This window comes from Vipera berus, assembly GCF_964194415.1.
Source record: "Vipera berus genome assembly, chromosome: 3".
In the NCBI taxonomy this organism is placed as follows: Eukaryota; Metazoa; Chordata; class Lepidosauria; order Squamata; family Viperidae; genus Vipera; species Vipera berus.
Window position 1 is genome coordinate 43358233 of NC_138204.1, and position 20231 is coordinate 43378463.

A 20231-nucleotide genomic window follows, 5' to 3' on the forward strand; every position below is an offset into this window, starting at 1 on the left:
TCTTTTTATATAGTAAACTGTTTTTAAAAGGCGGGGGAGATGACCACATCTGTTTGAAGTGTTCATCAAATGCAAATTTTGTTAAAAAAAACAAATGATGAGGACTGGCTGAAGAAAAATGTAGTCTGAGATGGAAAATATCAGTTCTTAATAAATAAAATCAATATTGTATGTAATATTGTCTTGTGATAACATTTTGATGGGGAAAAAACTGTAAATAGCAATTAAGCAATCTGTTTCCTCCCATTCAGTTTTTTTAAACTATAATTGTTTAATTCTTTTTCTGAATGACATATTTTCAAGATCAATTGAACATAAATATGTGAATCTTTATAAGGGAAATACCCTTACTGCAAATAGTTTTGAAGACTCCTGGATAGGGTAACAATTTGTTTAACATCTTTGCCAGCCATTTCATGATAAATTATGCAATACAGGTAGTCCTCGACTTACAATCATTGACTTAGCGACCATTTGAACTTACAATGGCATTTTAAAAAGCAACTTACAGTCAGTTTCATACTTACATCCATTGCAGCAGTCCCAAAGTCACATGATCAAAATTTGGGCACTTGACAAATAGTATGTACAGTGTTTAAGACAGTTGAAGTGTCCCGGGTGGATAATGTGATCACTATTTGCGATGTCCCCAGCTGGCTTCCAACAAGCAGAGTCAATGGAGGAAGCCAGATTTGCCTAATGGCTGCATGATTCAATTAACTGCAGTGATTAACTTAACAAGTATCACAATGAAGTTTGTAAAATAGGATGTGATACACTTGGAAATTCTGGTCATAAGTGGAGGATTACCTATAATTATAAAGAATAGCAGGGCAAACTGATAATGTGCTACTCCTTCTATAAAAGTTATATAAGTTAAAAACTCAAGTTCTCCAAGTTATAGAAAAAGAGAAAAAAGATCTTATTGTCAGCCACAGAATGAGCATTAAGCCAGAATGCTGTTAATAAGCAATAAATGTTGCTTTGGAATTAAAACTTACCTTCTTTTAACTGCAGTGCTCATTTTCATGACATAAATAATTTGTGCACAAAAGCTATTAAATAGAATAATAATTGTAAGTTTGGATTTTGCTTACCTATCTTTATTTTATAGTTTTGAGAGTTATAAAAAAATAAATGCATGCCTACATAAGATCAGCTGGATATTTAAAGGATATTTAAAACTAAAATATCTTCTATTTCAGTCTGTATGTATGACAATCTTTCACATATTTAATGATGAAATTGTGGAAGGTATATCTTCAAGCCAAACATAAAATCTGTTATATTGTTATTATAGCTCCTTCTTAAGCTTAAGGTACAGGACATGTGATTTATGGTAAAGTGAAACTATTTTTCTCTTGTTCATTCTTGTGACGGGAAACAAATGAGAAGTTTCTGTTTCAGAAAAATCCTTGCCAATCCGGTTCTTTTTCTTTCTTGTAAAGCCAAATGACAGAAGAGTCTGAAGTCCATGTCTCAGCCATCCTAGACAGAGAGCTCTTAATAATCTACTATTATATATTATAAATTGTTTTTGTTGTAATATGTTATGTTAGACCATCATTTGTCCACATTTCATTTCCCAACCTGAAAAATAGCTTTAGAGACAAAAGTAGGAAGGAGATAAAAAAAAGTTAAAGATGGCAGCCAATCACATAATTGAAGCCTCACCCCTTTTTTGTGCAAGTCAGAACACATATTAAAAAAAGGAGAGGGCTTCAACCGCAGCCATATTGATTTTTTTAAAGCCATCCCCTGCTGACATCTCTGGTTAAAAAGCACTGGACATTTCTTTAGCTTTGTTTTTTGGTGGTAGCATTCATTGTATGATTGATGGTTGCGCTTTCATAGGATGTTAACATTTCAGTAATTTTTATAATGTAATGTGGCTTTGTGGTTCAGTATCCAATTCTCTGAAAATTCAAAATAGCCCTCCAGCAATGAATTTACGTTCTCTCTCTCTCTCTCTCTCTCTCTCTCTCTCTCTCTCTCTCTCTCTCTCTGTGTGTGTGTGTGTGTGTGTGTGTGTGAATAACTATATCCCTCCTTCCCATAATAAGATTCAGAGAATCGTGGATTTAATGTGGAAAGCTTTTAAAAAAATGAACATCAATTTTTAAAAAACTGTTAGTGTTTTTATTTCATACTTCATTTATCTGCAATAACAAAATCATTACTTTTATATATTTCTAATAAAAAAAGAAAACAATTGTATGGAGAAATGATTGATAACAGTATTTCCAATTTATTGATATGATATTTGTTTTGGCACTGAAGTCTCAAACTAAGGTACACACCTGTATGGGTACCTTTACAATATAGATACATTCTTTGAGATAGCACTTTCCCATTTCTGTATCCTTTGCTTCTCCATGTATCCATTCAAGCTATTTTTGTCATCTTGGCCCTGTCTTGCTTTGAAAGACAAAGTAGTTCAGGGAAATGTGCTCAAAAAGCAATCCAAAAGTCAAGCACAATTGTTTGTATTGTATAAAAAGCAAATTAATCAAGTCAGAACCCAAGGCATAGTTGGGCGACATGAATCACAATACAGAATTATGGTAATCCTGAGATCCAGAGCTAACTGGCAGGGAGCCAAATTATGAGCAATAAATCATGCTTTAGTACTGGACTGGTGCAGTCTTGCTAGGCCTCAGCTATGAGGTTTGGAAGTTACATTTGAGGAACCCTTCTCTAAAATCTAGAATTTCTGTGTCTATTCCCCCTTGATGACTCTAAGGCACAGGTCTGCAACCCGCGGCTCAGGAGCTGCATGCGACTCTTTCAGCCGTCTCCTGCGGCTCCCAGTCCACTGCCATGTGCAGTCCAAAAAAAAAAAAGTGGGACTAAAAAAGTTCAACCAATCAATTCAAATATGCAGGGTAGGTGCATATCTCACCTTGGCTCCACTCTTCAGTCAAACCCTGTTCTGCGTATGCGCGCATGTACGCACATGTGCACACATTTTTTGCGGCTCCCAGTTTTTCCTTTTGTGAGGGAACCGGTTCCGAGTGGCTCTTTCACTGTTTCAGGTTGCTGACCCCTGCTCTAAGGAATCTGCATTTCTTAGCATAATATCTCTGGATATCAAACTGGCTGCAACTTAACACATATTCTTTCTTCTTGCCTTGTGATTTCTTGCATTTTTAATAATGACTCTTTGTATATGTTTATTGTTTTATTAATTGCTGTACACTGTCCAGCATCACTTTTTGTGAGATGGCAACCATGTACATTTGATATATAACTAAAATAAATATATCAAAAATAGTAGAGTTCATGTGGGTTGACTCTATATTCTGGTGTCCAAATTTCTGCTATGGGATTGGCAAATATTATCCATAAAATTAGTGTTTCCTTTTTTCCAACGTTTGCTAATATGCCTTACTGCCAGTATGAAACCATTGGAAAAGCAATAACACTGTGCAGGCCACAAATCATATTTTTACATACACATTCTAGCACAATTGTATGACACCTCTATTGCTGTGTGCATATGGGAGGCTAATATTCCTTTAAGAACCTCAACAGGTGGATGGATGCACAGGGCTGGAGTTAAGAGGAGGTCTTTAAATACTTTCAGTTCTTAAGAAATTCAGTATTGCACCAGCCTACTTAGTTAGTCCAGGGACAAAGAGCTACAAGGAGAGAAGTGTTTCAATATATATATACATATATATGGATCAGTAACTTTCTCTGCTCAGCTAATCCCGGACAGTGAGTAATGCTTCTTTACTATTGCATTCCTGAAATTATATAGATGCCTGCAATATGGTTCTTAAAAGCAACAACAAAATCCCAAATTAGAAAACAAAAAAGAATTTGAAAAAGTGCTAAAGGCTTAGAGCTCATAATTAATTTCTAGAAACAATCAGCCTGTAGGTATATTAGAATATTTAAGATTATTCAATTATCAATCTAATTATTTTCAATTTTTTGTATATACTCTGTCTGCATCAGAAATAATTATGAGAGAGTAACAACTCACCAGTTGCAGAGGACTTTTCATGCAAGTATTTGCATACATTTCAATTATGCTTCCTTGAGGAAGCATGCATTTCAATTATGCTTCCTAGTAGCTCCACTTTAGCCTAAGTGAATAAAAAACTTGTGTTCAAACAATAGTTGCCTTCTAGGGCCAATAGAGATACTTATAGAATCTTAATGTGTTTAGTATTTATTGTTCTGTCACAATCTGAGTCTGGGAAGGCTTAAAATATCACTCATTTGTTCTGATGACTTGCAGTGGCGAGGTTGAAGTGGTCCCTGCTATAGCTGTAATACAGGAGTCAGCAAGTAACTTTCCAAATGTTATTGGACTGCAGATCCTGTAATATTTTATTTCTGATGCTGTTCATTAGATCTGTTGAGAACTGGGGATCAATGTATTTGGGGGATCATAAATCAATTCCTAAGTGCACATTTTGCAGTTTAGGTCAGCACACGGCTAACAAAGGGTTTGGATATTTGCTCAAATTCTGAGCGTACATGAGAGATTATTTGGTTTTACTCATATGTTTCTTAATGTGGATTAAAGTTATGTTTCAGTTGTACTGCAATGGGATCTAGTGGGTTAAAATCAATTCAGTACTTTCATTTTTGTCCTGTCCCTCTTACAGTGATAACATTCAAATGTATGCCCAGTATGCCATTCAAATGTTGTCAAGACCTTCAGCAGCAAACACTGTGAATCTTTCATTAACTAATTTCTGTAGTAATTTATCACTTGGAAAGAAGAAGCCTTAGGCTGCTTAGGCTGAAGATTTATTGGAAACCATCTAAAGGAATTTTGGTCAAGCTGGAAATTCCAAATCCCATTAAATTTTTGATATAAGTGGAATGCAATAGAAATGTACAGCTGCAGGAAATTTACCAAATTCTACACATTTTTATTTTTATATTTTTTGTTAAACTTCCTATCACATTGTGCCAAAACTAAAATCTAAAACTAGATTCAAAAGCAATCCTAAAGTCAAGCCTAATTGTTCACACTTTATAAAAATCAACTTAACCAAGTCAGAACACAAACCATAATTAGAGGACATGAATCCCAATGCAGAACTATGGTAGTCCTAAGAACCAAAGCTGAACAGGCAGGGAGAGAAATTATAAACAACAAATCGCACTTTAGTCCTAGACTGCTGCAGTCTCACTGCACCTCGGCTATGAGACTTGGAAATGACATTTGAGGAGCTCTTCTCTAAAATCTAGCATTTTTCTGTGTGTTGCCTCTTGATGACTCTTGATCATCCCTTCTGGATATAGAATTGTAATGGTTGCAAATACCTTGGAGGTCTTCTACTCTAACCCCCTGCCCAAAGCAGGAGTCTTTATACCATCTCAGAAAAATGGTTGTCCAATCTTTTCTTGAAAGCTTCCAGAAATGGAGCACCCACAACTCCAGGAGGCAAGCTGTTACATTAATTAATCATTCTTACTCTCCGAAAATTCCTGCTCATGTCCAGGTGGATCTCCCTCTGATGAGCTTTCACCCATTGCTTATTGTCCTGCTTTGGAGAATAAATTGATCCCCTCTGTGACATCCCTTCAAATATTGGAAAACTGCTATCATGTGACTCCCTGTCTTCTCTTCATTAGGCTAAACCAGGGGTCTTCAAACTTGTCCCTTTTATGACTTGTGGACTTCAACTCCCAGAATTCTGGGAGTTAAAGTCCACAAGTCATAAAAGGGCCAGGTCTGAAGACCCCTGGGCTAAACATATCTAGTTTCCTATTAGCCTGCCTAGAACTACCCCCTATTTTCTCTTTTGTGTCTTGCAGTTGTTTACATTTGTTAATAGTAACTGTATTTATATGTTTATTGTTCATTAATTATTATATGCTCTTCAGAGTCACTTTTTCTGAAATAGGCAGCCATCTAAATTTGCTATATTAAATAAATAAATAAATAAATAATACATACATACATAAGCAGACCCAATGCCTCTTCCTGTAGAAAATCAGAGCTGTGGTCTTCCTAAACTTAATTTTATTTCTGGAGGACAACTAGAGTATAGGGCCATAACTGGCATTAAATATCAGCTTGACGTTCTGATTTAAGCTCCTGATTTATGATTTCTTGATTCACATTCTCATGTAATAGCAAAACAAGAGCAGCAAAAAGTTTTGGTTTAAGAAGCGTTGGAATTGCAGTACAAATTTCATCTGATGAAATATCAACCCAGTTCAAAAATAGGGTGCCTCCTAATAATTCCGCTGATTAAGAAAACCCTAGAATCTTGTCCTGCCTTGATTCTGGTATCCACATTTGTTGTACAAAATTGGCAAATATTATCCAGAGAAGTTGTACTTTCTTTCTCTCTTTATTCATTACTATTCCTCACTGCCATTATGAAGCCATTGGTAGTGCAATAACATTGTGCAGGCTATAGATCACAGCATAACAGCACTATGCAGGCTACAAAATATAGGACAATAACATTGTGCAAACTACAAATCATATCTTCTACATATAGGTGTCTGCACAATTATGTGCACAATAGCTCTATTGCTGTGTGCATTTGGGAGGTTGATAATTTCTTAAAGAATCTCAACAGATGTACAGAGCTGAAGCTAAGGGGAGGTCTTTAAACATTCATTTATTAAGAAATTCAGTATTGCACCAACTGTTGTTAATGAGTTGAGAAACACAAAGAGAGAAGTGCTTCAAGATTTCTTTTTTTAAAAAAATAGGAAGATTGAAAAAAGAGGATTTGGATCAGTAACTTACTCTGCTCAGCTAAGCCTTGATAGTGAGTAATGCTTCTTCAGTATTTCATAGCTGAAATTACATTGATGCTTGTAATATGTATTGTGTAGTGGGTCTGACGCAAGGAAGAGATGCCAGCCGGTGTGTGAGTTCAGCTCTTTATTTTTTTTATTGAAAAGTTTTACAGTACATTTTTAAATACAAAACCCCTCCCATCCCCCTCCCCTCTCCCCAAACCTCCCCAACTCTCCCCTCCTCTCCCCCCCTCCCCGACTTCCCAGAGTATAAAATACAAACAAACATAATCTAAAATATGCAAACGACAATAAAATATTAAATTCTATCGCACTTTAACTCTTAATAAAATAACTACAAGCTAGTTATACATCATATAAATCCACTACTTATTCAAATGCTAAGTGAAACTTTTTAGTCCCATATTTATTCTGGATATAATCAATCCATCTTCTCCACTCCACAATATATCTCTGTTGCGATTGCTCTTTCAAATACACTGAAATCTTTGCCATTTCCGCCAGATTGGAAACTTTTAAAGTCCATTCTTCTATAGTCGGCAGTTCTTCCTTCTTCCAATATTGCGCTACTAAAAGTCTCGCTGCCGTAATTAAATTCAACATCAGCTTAGTGTCCACAACAGTAGCATCTGTGATAATACCCAATAAAACAGTTGCGGACAAAACTTTATCCTTTTCTTGAATATTTTTGCATATTCCACCAGATTTTAATCCAAAAAGCTTTAACCCTTTTACAAGTCCACCATATATGAAAATACGTTGCATCCTCACAACCACACCTCCAACATTTGGTCTGGCAATTCGGATACATACTTGCTAATTTTTTAGGATCTAAGTGCCACCTATAAAACATTTTATAAAAGTTCTCTCTTAAATTTTGGGCCTGTGTAAATTTTACATTTCTCACCCAGATGTTTTCCCAAGTATCCATTGTAATAACTTCTTGAAAATTCTGAGCCCACTTTATCATACAATCTTTAACAAGTTCCGTCTCTGAATCAATTTCTATCAATGCAAGATATATCCTTTTTATATGTGCTTGACCTTGATCTCTAATTTGCTTTACCAAATTTTCATCAATCATTGAAAAACCAGTTTTCTGGTCCTCTTTCCACCTAGCTTGTAATTGCCCATACTGGAACCAGGTTTGTACAATCTTTTCTTCTTTTAAAATGTTATATGACTTCAATTGCCATACATTCTTCTCAAGACTTAAAATTTCCTTATATGTAGTCACATCATGTTTAAATCCAACATATACATAGAATGAAGGCTACTGCTAAGCTTGTAAGCCGCCCTGAGTCTTCGGAGAAGGGCGGGATATAAATGGAATTAAAATAAATAAATAAAAAATAAATATATTTTCTATTGCATGTTTAGGTATTGCCCAAATAGGTATCTTATAATTTAACTTGTGTCTGTACTTTTTCCAAACTCGCAACAGAGCATACCTTAAAATATGTATCTTAAACACATTATCCACCTTCTTATCATACAATAAATATGCATGCCAACCAAATAACAAATCATGACCCTCAAGATTTAATAATCTCACTTGTGTTAAATTAAACCAGTCACTTATCGCTGACAAAGCAGCAGCTTCATAATATAATTTAAAATTGGGCATTTTAAGACCACCTCTTTCACGCGTATCTTGCATTATCTTAAATTTAACTCGTGGCTTTTTCCCTGCCCATACAAATTTATTAATTACTTTGAGCCATTCCTCCAAATTTAGATCCTTTTTAAGTATAGGTATCATTTGAAATAAAAATAAAAATTTTGGCAAAACATTCATTTTCACTGCTGCAATTCTTCCCAATAAAGATAATTGTATTTTTTTTCCAACTATCTAATTCTTTTTGTACTTTTCCCCATAACTTTTCATAATTATTTTTATATAACTTCACATTTGAGGGTGACAAATATATCCCCAAATATTTAACCCTTTTAACTATTTCAAATCCCGTTAGCTCTTCTAAAACAGCCTTTTGTGATACTGTCATGTTTTTAGACAACATTTTAGTTTTTTGTATGTTGACCTTAAATCCAGAAACTTTCCCATATTGCGTTATTATCTCCATCAATTCTACAACTGAATAATCAGGCTGAGTCACTGTAACAACCAGATCATCTGCGAACACCCTCAATCTATAATCCTGGTCTCTAATTTGAATTCCCTTAATTTTATGCGAATCACGTATTTTAATCAGTAAAATTTCCAATGTTAAAACAAATAATAGAGGTGACAACGGGCACCCCTGCCTTGTACCTTTTTCAATATTACATACTTCAGTCAGACTATTATTAACTATTATGCGGGCTGTTTGCTTTTGATATATTGCCCTGATTGGTTGTAAAAATTTATCCGCAAATTCCATTTTCTCTAATACTTTCATCAGAAATTGCCAATCCAATTGATCAAAGGCTTTTTCAGCATCCAAGAAGATCAACGCTGCAGGGATCTGACTGTTTCTTTCCAAAAATTCCAACAAATCTACTATATGTCTCACATTGTTCTTCATTTGTCTACCACTTATAAACCCAGTTTGATCACCATGAATTACTTGTTGTATTACCCTCATTAATCTGTTAGCTAGAACTTTGGCAAATATCTTGTAGTCCGTATTCAAAAGTGATATTGGCCTATAATTTTTTGCTTGGGTGAGATCCTGATCTTCCTTCGGGATCAAAGAAATAAAAGCAGTCTTCCAAGACGGAGGTACCCCTCCTCCCATTTGAATTGTCTGGAACAATTCCCTTAAAGGCTTCACCATCTCTAACTGTAATTTTTTATAATACACAGCAGTCAATCCATCCATACCCGGCGCTTTGCCCACTTTCAGTTGTTTGATTGCTAAAAAAATTTCTTCATCAGTTATCAATTGATTCATCCCTTCCTTTTGTTCTTGCGTAAGAACAGGAATATTAGCTCTTTCCAAATAATTATCTATATCTGCATCTCTAATCTTATCTCTAGCATACAACTTAGAGTAAAAATCAACAAAAGTCTTTTTGATGAGACTCTGCTGGTATACTACCTTACCCTTATGCTCTATTCTATCTATATTAGAAGCTTCTTTGCTTCTTCCTTAACAAATAAGCTAACCATCTACCTGGTTTATTAGCATTACAAATAATATTATGTCTAGCATACCGTAAATTAGTTGCCACTTGATCTGCCATTAACTTATCAAACTGACCCCTTAATAAAGTAATTACCTCTTTAATCTTCCCATCAGATGGATTCAAAATTAAAGCCTTTTCTTTTTCCTTAATTTCATCCTCTAATTCTTTCCTCCTAAATTCCAAGTTACGTCTATATTTATTGTTCAAATATATTAATACACCTCTCATGTAAGCTTTACTAGCATCCCAAACCATCTCAATAGAAGTACCTTTATCCATATTAATTTTAAAAAATTCCTTCATCTGTTTTTTACACTCTTCCACATTTTCCTGATATCTAAACAAATTTTCATTTAAGCGCCAGGACCGTCTATCCCTATTATCTTTTTCTATCTCTAACCATACTGGACTATGATCAGACATAGTTCTCGGACAAATCTTGATCTTCTTAATCCTAGAGAAGAAATCATTAGTAATTAATACAAAGTCAATCCTGGAGAAAGATTGATGCCTGTCAGTGAAAAAAGTATAGTCCTTTTCTTGTAAATTCCTTTCTCTCCAAATGTCTCGCAATTCCAGGTCATCCTTCATCTCAAAAAAAGATTTAGGCAGTTTAGCATGACTTGGGGTGGTTTTAAAAAAAACACCCTTGTCCATTTGTACGTCCAAAACACCATTCCAGTCTCCCATCAAAATACAAGATTTATAATCCCACTGAAGAGTTCAGCTCTTTATTGAAGGGGGGGAGCGAACTGAGGAATGAGGGTTACCTGGCCTCCTTAAATACCTAGCCAGGTAAGCGGACAGCCAATGGGGTTGGCCCTAGGTTTCCCGCCGAAACTGGGTTTCCCGCCAAAACCGTTCAGGCCAATGCCCCCTGGTGGCTGTTGCTATGCAGGTGCCTGCATACATAACAATATGGTCTTTAAAAACCAGCATCAAAATCCCCCTAAGCTTGCCCCAAACAAAACAGATTTATAGAAATTATTTCCAAGTGGCTAGAGCTTTGGAGATCACATTCAAAAAATTCCTAGAAAGGATCAGCCTGTACATACAGTATAATGAATTATTTATGATTGTTCCAGAGCTGTTCTTTGTAATTACTTTCAGTATTTTGTATATAACCATTTTTCAGCAAACAACATTTATGGCAGAGTAGCAAAGTTATCAGTTGTAGAGGAATTTTGATGGAAGTACTTTATTTGCATACATTTCATAACCAGAACTTGGGGAAATGTTAGGAGTATAGCCAAATGCTAACCTGGGCTGCAAAATATGCACTTAGAAGTTGATTTATGACCCTCCAAATACACTGATTCCCAGCTCTCACCATATTTAGTGAATAGTATCAGAAGTAATATATAACTAGAACTACAGTCCAATATCATTGTTGACCCCTGCATTATGACTATAGCAGGCATCCCTTCAACTTCCCCTCTGCAAGTCATCAGAGCAAATGAGTGATTGATGTTTAACACCTCTCTAGATACCAGGTTTCAAATTTGTGACAAAGTAATAAATACTAAATGCATTAATATTCTGTTAAAATCACTACTAGCCTTTTAAGGCAACTTAGTTTTCACAAAAGTTTTGTATTCATTTAGGCTGAACTTGTCAATGTAACTACCTAGAAGAGTGATATCAAAGACTGTAGATTTACTTCCAGGAACCATACAGGTAGTCCTTGACTTAAGGCCATAATTGCAACTGGACTCATTGTTACTAAGCAATGTGGTCATTAAGTGAGTCATCCTGTGACCACACCCAATTTTACATTTGCTTATCTGACGTGGCTAAGAAGACTGAAAATGCAATCACATGGTCCCTGGGACCCTGCAACCCTCATAAATACATGCTGTTTGCCAAGCACCCAATTTGTGATGATGTGATCATAGGAATACTGCAACGGTCATAAATGCAAAGATCAGTCATAAATCACCTTTTTAGTGCCACTGAAACTTTGAACAGTGGTTAAACAAATGGTCATAAGTCAAGGGCAAACAGTAATTCTGAGAGAATAAACATTCTAATTCCAGTTCCATGTATAAGGCTTTAGAACTTAAAAAAAATAGGAATATTTAGTTCTCCTCAGAGTAATATTGTTATAGACATATGAGAACCTCAGCTATCCAAGAAAGAAAAAAATCCTTCCCCCTGAATCACCCAAATACACGAATATGTTCTATAATTTTCGAAAACACGATGTTCTGAGTCTGGCATTTAAGGAATAGCAAACACTTCTTTAGATTTAGTTAATTCTTTCATTATTTGGATGTATTTCTTTCTTTGGGCTTTGGAGATCCTAAAATACTGTTTACCTCACACAAATCATTTAAGTGTATTTCATAGTGCCGTGCTAGAAAAGGACTACTTTTCCAGTGGCAAACAGCATCAGGCCCATTTATTTCACTCTCAGGAGCACCTTTTCTTTAAATTTAGACTTAGAAGCTGTGAATAAAAACAAAATGCAAAAAGTGAATGTTTTAAAAAAATGATGCCATTTAAAATTCATTTATTATTGGGATTTTATTTTACAATTCTTATTTTATTTTATTTATCTCAAATCCATTATTTTTTACAAGTAATTCATGCCTAATATTTCTTCTTTCCTCTTATTTTCCCCACAACTACAACTCTGCAAGATGGGTTGGGCTGAGAGAAAGTGACTGGCCCAAAGCTATTCAGCCACTTTCATGGCTAAGGCTGAACTAGAACTAACTGTCTCTTGGTCTCTAGCCTGGTATATTAAACAAGGTGGGGGGGAAATTAATTCTTTGGAAAACACAGAAATAAAATCAAATGTCTATGTTTCAAAAGTGTCTGAAAAGACTGAGAAGCTAACTACCTGTGGTTTAAGCTGTTGAAAGAACCTTAGAGCAAAGAAAGGTGATTTATAATGAGTAAATAAGCCATTCATATTGTCAGCGTAACATCTGTGTTGACTTAGCCATGCTTTGACAACCTATGATATAGACTTTTGATTTTATGACAAACAGTGTACATAAGTGACAGAGGCAGGATTAAAAATGTCAAGACAGAAGCTGCATCTAGGCAGTTGAAGCCCTACATCTTTTAACATGTGCCTTGTTGCCACCATCTTAACTTTTTTTGTCCGCATCTCAATGTGAATGGCTTATTGATTTTGAAACAGTGCTCTGGCTTCCAGTCTAATTAATTCTGGTGTGAGCCGTACAGATTTAACTGACAGTCACACATTGTGGTAGAGCATAAATAAATAAATTTTGCAAACCACACTATGTGTACAACATATTTCACAGAAAAACTAGATGTCCTGTTTTCCAACAATAATAGATCTTATCAGAAAAAGTGCACTGAAATTTATCGGCCTCAGACATTTGTCACAGATGAAGCATCAAAACATTTTTACCATCCCTTTCAAGGTAAATCACTAAATATTGGTAATATGTTTTCCTGCTAATTTCTAGTGGAAAAATGAAGACATAAGATCTACTAAGCTTTTCAAAACATTCCTCAAACCCTAAGAATCCACCTCATTAAAATATAATGCAAAACAGCGGGCCCATCAGCTTGCATGACATCAGTAGCCCTACAACTGAAATACAGGAAAATGTCTCACTTCTCCACCTTTTGATTAAGTTCTTGTGCCATCACTGGCCACCAAAAAATTGGACATTCTGTCCGGAAATCTAGTTACAGAACTGCAAGGAGCCATGGGAGTGATAGAAGTGCTTCTGCTTATAATGTTAAATCATACTGAACATCCATATTTGACTCTCAGCCTTATAGCTGGATTTAACTAATCAACTACTGTATACATTGCAGTTCTATTATCTGATTTTTCTTAAGCTTTGTAATAAAATAATTAATAAAATAGGCTGACTGATTAAAAAAGTTTCAGCTCTCTTATCTTTTCGTTCTTTAATCACTTCAGGAAATGTTTCCTGAATACAGTTGAAGCAGGAACAAGGAGTACTTATGTGGACTCAGCATTTCCTAATTTCAAAAAATTGTTTATCAAAATTAATTTAGCCTTTTCAGTTTTCTCTATTCACATACATTGCATTACAGATTCTGTCATTCCCATATAGCAGGGCCATTGGGAATGTACCCCAAATTATAATTATAATGTAACACATTTAGAGGTCACCAGATTGCAGAACACTGCTATAAGTCAACCAAAATATTTTTCATCCATTAAATTACAATCAGAATGTCAGTATTTAAAATGCTATTATCAAATTAGAAAGCGTATATGTCAAGGCTTGGGGCAAAGGACAGAAGGCATTAATTTCTAGAACACAATGAGCATATTTTTCGATCTCTCCTTTTTTATATGTGAATGTTGACACAAAGAGTTGTTTTCCAAAATTATTTGAAATTGATGCAAATAATTAATGATGATACCAGTACAAGATCTGACCCGAATTGCAAATACCACTTTTCTAGAGTTCTTTGTCTGGATCACTGGAAAGATACCTACCTTTTCCCCAAGAGCACAGACACACTTAAATAAGAAAAAAAAATATTCCAGCTAGGTTCAACGCCCATACATATGAGTGAGATTTTTTCGGTTAAAAACAGGTAGTCCTCAATTTACGACCACAATTGAACCCAAAATATCTGTTGCTAAGTGAGACATTTGTTAAGTGAGTTTTGGCCCATTTTATGACTTTTCTTGCCACATTTGTTAAGTGCAGTTGTTAAATTAGTAACAAGGTTGTTAAGTGAATCTGACTTCCTCATTGCCTTTGCTTGTGAAAAGGTTGCAAAAGGGGATCACATGACCCCAGGGCCCTGCAACCATCATAAATGTGACTCTGTTGTCAAGCATCTGAATGCAAACCATGTGACTATGGAGATGTTGTTATGATCATAAGTGTGAAAAATGATCATAAGTCACTTTTTTCAGTCTGTTGTAACTTTGAATGGTCACTAAGTGAACTGTTGTAAGTCAAGGGCTACCTGTATACTCATACAGTGTGACTTAACCCATACTTCCTGCTTATAAATGACATGATAACCCATAATATTGATTTGTTGGTCAACTAAGAGAGGTTCCTGATATAGAATAATAATTTACAGGTAAGCTTCAATTTATGAACAGTGGCATTAAACTATGGTTTAAGGTAGTTATCTCACCAGCCAGCACATTGATATTCAGCTGCAAAACACAAGAATTTAAAATTTTAATTAAAAAATCACAAGGAAAATGGATACATTAAACCTTCATTATGCTTAAAACATCTACCGGTATCTTGTTTGTTTTTAATAGCTTTCAAAGTCCAACATATATTTGAAAATATATATGGATTTTTCAAATAAATATATAAAAAGGCTGAAAATTGCAAATCCACTGATGTCATATCTGGGTCTTTTGTGATGTTCAAGTATAATGAAAAATTGGGGATTCATTTTCTGGCAATAAGACTTAATGTAATCTAGGATTAAAATATAATTTAGGATGAAAAAGTGAATTTTACAGCATAAGAATTTTGTGTCCAATAAATCCTCCTTTCCTTGGCAGTTATATATGTTTAATTTATATGTTCAATTTTAATTCCTTTTCAATATAATAAAAAAACTTAATTTTAGTCTTAGTCTAATAAAAGTCAACAGTTATTGTGTACAGAATTGTTAGAGTCTGCCTCAGTTTCCAAGGAGACGCTTGGAAAATGCACCCTGGAAACATGCATTAACATTGTGAAAACACAAACAGACACTCCAGAGTGAACTTCCATTAACCAGAACACAAATAATTATGCAGTTGATTTCAAGAGCCAAGGAAGCTCGTATGGATTGCTAAAAAAATTACAATAGGCAAAGGTTGTGATGCGTAGAATAAATTATCAAAATTCCTCTCGGTTTGATTAAACCTCTGGTTTTATTAGTAACCAGAGGTTACTGATAGTAACTGATAGCAACAATAGAAAGTATTGTGCTGTTTTTTGATATCATAGAAGTTGGAATAAATCTTTAACCTACAATGCAATTTGATAATTTTCAGTATTAGAATTAATAGTTACACAAAGAAATTTTTTTTAGAAAGCTATGAGCTTTCTTCCAAAGTTCTACTAAAAATTAGTGTGAAGTTCAAATTTACATGTTTTAGGGTGTTTATAATGACATTTCCTAAAGGGATAGGGCTCTGCAACTTTAAAGATTTGATTTTTAAGAAAGTTACACTCACATGTGCACACATCTCAAAATTACTTTTTTTAGATGTAAACACAGAGCTTTGCATAGTCCTTGTGTCTGAATGGCAAATGAGATACTACCAAAAAGATCTCCTTTTGCAGAAATTAAGATCAGCTATGAAGAAATTGGTTACATTACCAGTTTCAAATAGGTTTAAAACTCCATCAAATCTGTTAAATGTTTAGTAATAGCAGAAGTAAGGCTGGGAACAGCATTACATGTTTTTCTCATAAATTATTACATGAATAATAAGACTTTTAAAAATACTCTAAACCACTGACTAGCCAGGTGGTAAGAGAGCAAACATGCAAATTTACTTGCTCAGATTAAGTCTGCCTATACCACAAGTTCCTGTAGGTTGATACACAACCGTGATTTATATTAGTTAGTCAAATTTCTCTTTTTACTGGACAACTCACTTTTTCCCTGTTGCAAAAGGCAAAGAATAGCAATGCTGAGATGCTAACTTTAGTTTTCTTTCATGGTTACCTGTTGAATATTTCAGACCATGGAATCTCATGTCAAAGCTTTAATTTCATATGGGCTAAATTCTAAGATAGATTTACATATTGCACACAAACATAGATACACAGACACACACACTCCAATAGATGGATGGATGGATGGATGGATGGATGGATGGATGGATGGATGGATGGATAGATAGATAGATAGATAGATAGATAGATAGATAGACAGATAGATAGATAGATAGATAGATAGAGTACATACATACATACATACATACATACATACATATAGATAATAAACAGATAAGGTATATGTGTACCAAACAAAAAAGCTGCATATTCTGGAGATTTGGAAGCACTAACTCTGTTTTTTCTAGGAATATGATAGTTGTTACATCCTATATTATGGGAAAGCCTCTAAAAGCAGTAGAGAAGGTTTTAGCAAAAGCTAAAGGGACAAAGATGCATTGAAAAAAGAAATGTTCTAAATGAAAATATAGTTGAAGCCAAGCTTACATTTGGGGGGAGAATATTCCATAATATGGGGGCTACCATGGATAAGGCCTATCTTAGGTCTATGCTCTTTTTGGCTTTTGTGAAAGAGGTAACCTAAGTTGAGCTTTTTTAATACTTGGACTGGAGTGGAAAATCATGTATGGTGAGGTTATCCTTGCCGTTCCCATAATCAGCACTTTTAATGGGTCCAGAGGTCTACTGGAAATCAATGTGGTAACCTTAAGATTGGCAGAGCTCTGCAGTAATAGATTTCCTAGTTAGCACTTTGGTTACCACAATCTAAACCAATTGCATCTTCCAAATCATTTTTAATCATGTAGAGTGCATTGAAATAATCCAACATAAGGTAATATGATGGATTGTGTCTACAAAGGGGGAGGTGGTGCAATGGACTGTAGTAAAGCAGAGTTTCCCAGGAAGAAGGGAGCATATTCCAAGCAAGGCAAGACAAGGGACAGCACAGTTTGGAGTCCAATTGAAGAAAGAGGAAAAGATTTAGGATAACCACTCCCTAGGATCTTTCAGGGTATATCTATTAGGATTAGAGTAATATAGGTTTAGTGTGGCAAGATTCTGTCTATATGATGTGAGCAATTAAAGAACTGAACTTTGTCTGGAATGTCCTATGTTGTTCTTGGGCTGGGCCTGACAAGTAGGACCATAACTGGCACACCAGCCAAAGTCGGGCAAAACTATAGTATGTACACTCCAATCATCAAGACTACAGTCTCCATCTTCTGTTCAAGCAGCAACATTGAGTGCAGAATTACCAGGTGATACACCAGCTTTTTAGGAGGAGTATGACCATATCAAGAGCAATGACCAGGCTGAAGTTATCACATAGCTATTATGTTTATAGGTGCACAGAAATTCTGCCTGGCTTGGCTTTATTCTGGGCTTGGTTCTCCCCATCCAATCTCCTATAACCTCCAGGAATTAGGTTCAAAATTTCCTTAGCATCTCCAGACCAGCCTGGGGTAGCAGTGTATAAATGAGTATCCTCAGCATATTGAATGAGACCTCATTCCAGAGTGAGTTGCCCAGCAGCTAACTAATGAAGGATATTCCAGAAGAATATAATATTGGATGGTGCCACCAAGATAAGTTAATTAGATTATAAGAGAAATGGTCCTCCCATCCTGAAGCTAATGAAGAATTCTGTTCTGGAAAATTTCTCCAAACTTCTGGAGCAAAGTTTAACCACTTGTCACTGGCATCCTTCAGTCTCGAGAGACTATGGTATCGTGCTCTGGAAAGAGGTCCTAAAGCAGCATCTGGTGTCGCTAAAAATGCCAATTTGAGAGTGGCAGTCCCTTCCACACTGAGGGCAGATACAATCTGTCCCCTGTCCAGCCCCCAGATTTTGCTGGTTCCGGGACTGCCTCTTTGCCTCAGCCTGCCGCACAAGTGTCTCTTCAAATTGGAGAAGGCCATGCTGTGTCTTTAGCCTCCAAGCTGAGCAATCAGAGGTCAAGATTTCCCAGCTGTTAACGTCCATTCCCAAGGCCTTTAGTTCCCTCTTGCAGATATCCTTATATCGCAACTCTGGTCTCCCTCTGGGGCGCTTTCCCTGCACTAGTTCTCCATACAGGAGAACTGTAACCCCTTGTAGGGCTTACAATAAAAGAAAAAAGTTAGTCACCAGAAAGAGAACATTAAATTCCACCTCAGATAAGTGCCCTTGGGTTCACATTTGTTTATTTTAATGAAGCCAGTATCAAGGCTGTGTATTGAAAGTTTACTTTGGGTTCTAAATTTTCTAAGTCTATTTTTGTTTCCCTGCTTAGCAGTTAATCAACAGCCTGAAGCATTTAGTCATTGGGCAATATCTTAGCAAGAGGAAGAAATCTCAGTAAAAGACTATTTAACCAAAGGAGGAAATAAAAGATTTTTGTTGCTGGGAAATACCCTTGACAACAAAGTCCATACTCGAAGGCCAGAAAATAAATCCTTTGGGTAACTTAAAACAGTCCAGGATGAAAACATCACTCCCTGTGCGTTCACACTAATACCCATTTGTTCTTGTTAACAAATAAGGAAGTTGGAACAAAATTGCACTTTGATAAGAATCATACCCACCATTCTATTCTATTCTTCAGGCACAAGTGACCATTGTGGAGGGAAATGACATTGCATGGCTCTTCACATTCTGCAAATGCCACAGATGTTGTAATGCAATATCATTGTGACATTATCATAGTTTCTACCAGACCCCTGTATACCATTTACTTGGAATGATTTCTATGGTTTTCAGATAGTTTTAAAAACAAATAATAATTTTCTTAAGTCCACTACACAAAAACAAGTGTTAAGTACAAAAATAATTGCATGTGTATTTATAAAAAAATGTAAATGCGACTTTCCTAAAGCAGCAAGAGATATGGGCCCTGTTCCATGGCATGTCTAACCCAGTAAGTCTCTAATCTAGGAATGACCATTTGTATGTCTCTCCCACCAACCCTTTAAGGAGTGTGGACCAAGTAATAGGCCTTTCCAGGTGCATCCTCCATTCTATCAACTCCATCTCCTCACCAAGGTCCCAATGGTCCCCACCCTATTGGCATTTTGTAAACCAGCCTAAGTACCGGTAGCCCTAATTCAGCAGGTGGCTTAACATCATTTAAGTTATTAAGCACCTATGAGGATTTTGATTTGGTTTGCCCAGAGTAAACTATGACTGAAAACACAAACATTTCTCTTGTAAACTTTATTTTTCTCCTTCAGAATGGACAAGGAACAAAGATCAAATCTGATGTAAACTTAGAATTTTAAGGAGTGGTTTTGCCAACTCTTCAGGAGCCTAAGACTTTTCTTCTTCTTCTTCTGATGAGTACTTGTGTAAAAGACTGCAAGGAGAATGCCAGGAAAAAATAGGGGGAGAAAAGAGGTAGGTAGCGAAGCACAGTAATGGGGTAAGATTCTAGAGAGTTTTGATTTGTAGCATCTTATCAAAATATACCAGACAGTGGGCAGAGACATCAAATTTCACTTTGGTATAATTCCTGAAGGAGGAAAGGTAGAGAAAGCATCTGTGGGGTTGATTCCTAAATTGGAGATTAATGAAAGTTGCTTGGCATGGATCTGGATTCCAAATAACCTTTTAAGAACCTTACCATTTAGAAAATGAAAACTGACTTTTATTCTGTCCATTATAAAATCAGGTGATATCTGCCTTATTCTTCAGCTTGTCTT

At 35.6% G+C, this 20231-nt stretch overlaps 1 protein-coding gene across 3 annotated transcripts in view; it reads left to right on the forward strand.

The window, feature by feature from the left end:
* The first annotated feature begins 3603 nt into the window (after positions 1 to 3603).
* The window catches only part of PIGR (polymeric immunoglobulin receptor), a 38945-nt gene continuing 22317 nt past the window's right edge, over positions 3604 to 20231 (forward strand). Inside the window, exons 1-2 of one of the 3 annotated variants that reach the window (XM_081325721.1) lie at positions 3632 to 3720; positions 19764 to 19926. In XM_081325721.1, the coding sequence (XP_081181847.1) occupies positions 19897 to 19926 (30 nt within the window). In that variant the 5' untranslated portion in view covers positions 3632 to 3720; positions 19764 to 19896. Of the gene's footprint in view, positions 3721 to 19763; positions 19927 to 20231 lie in introns of those variants that run through there. The other 2 variants (XM_081325722.1, XM_081325723.1) reach the window with 2 other exon arrangements.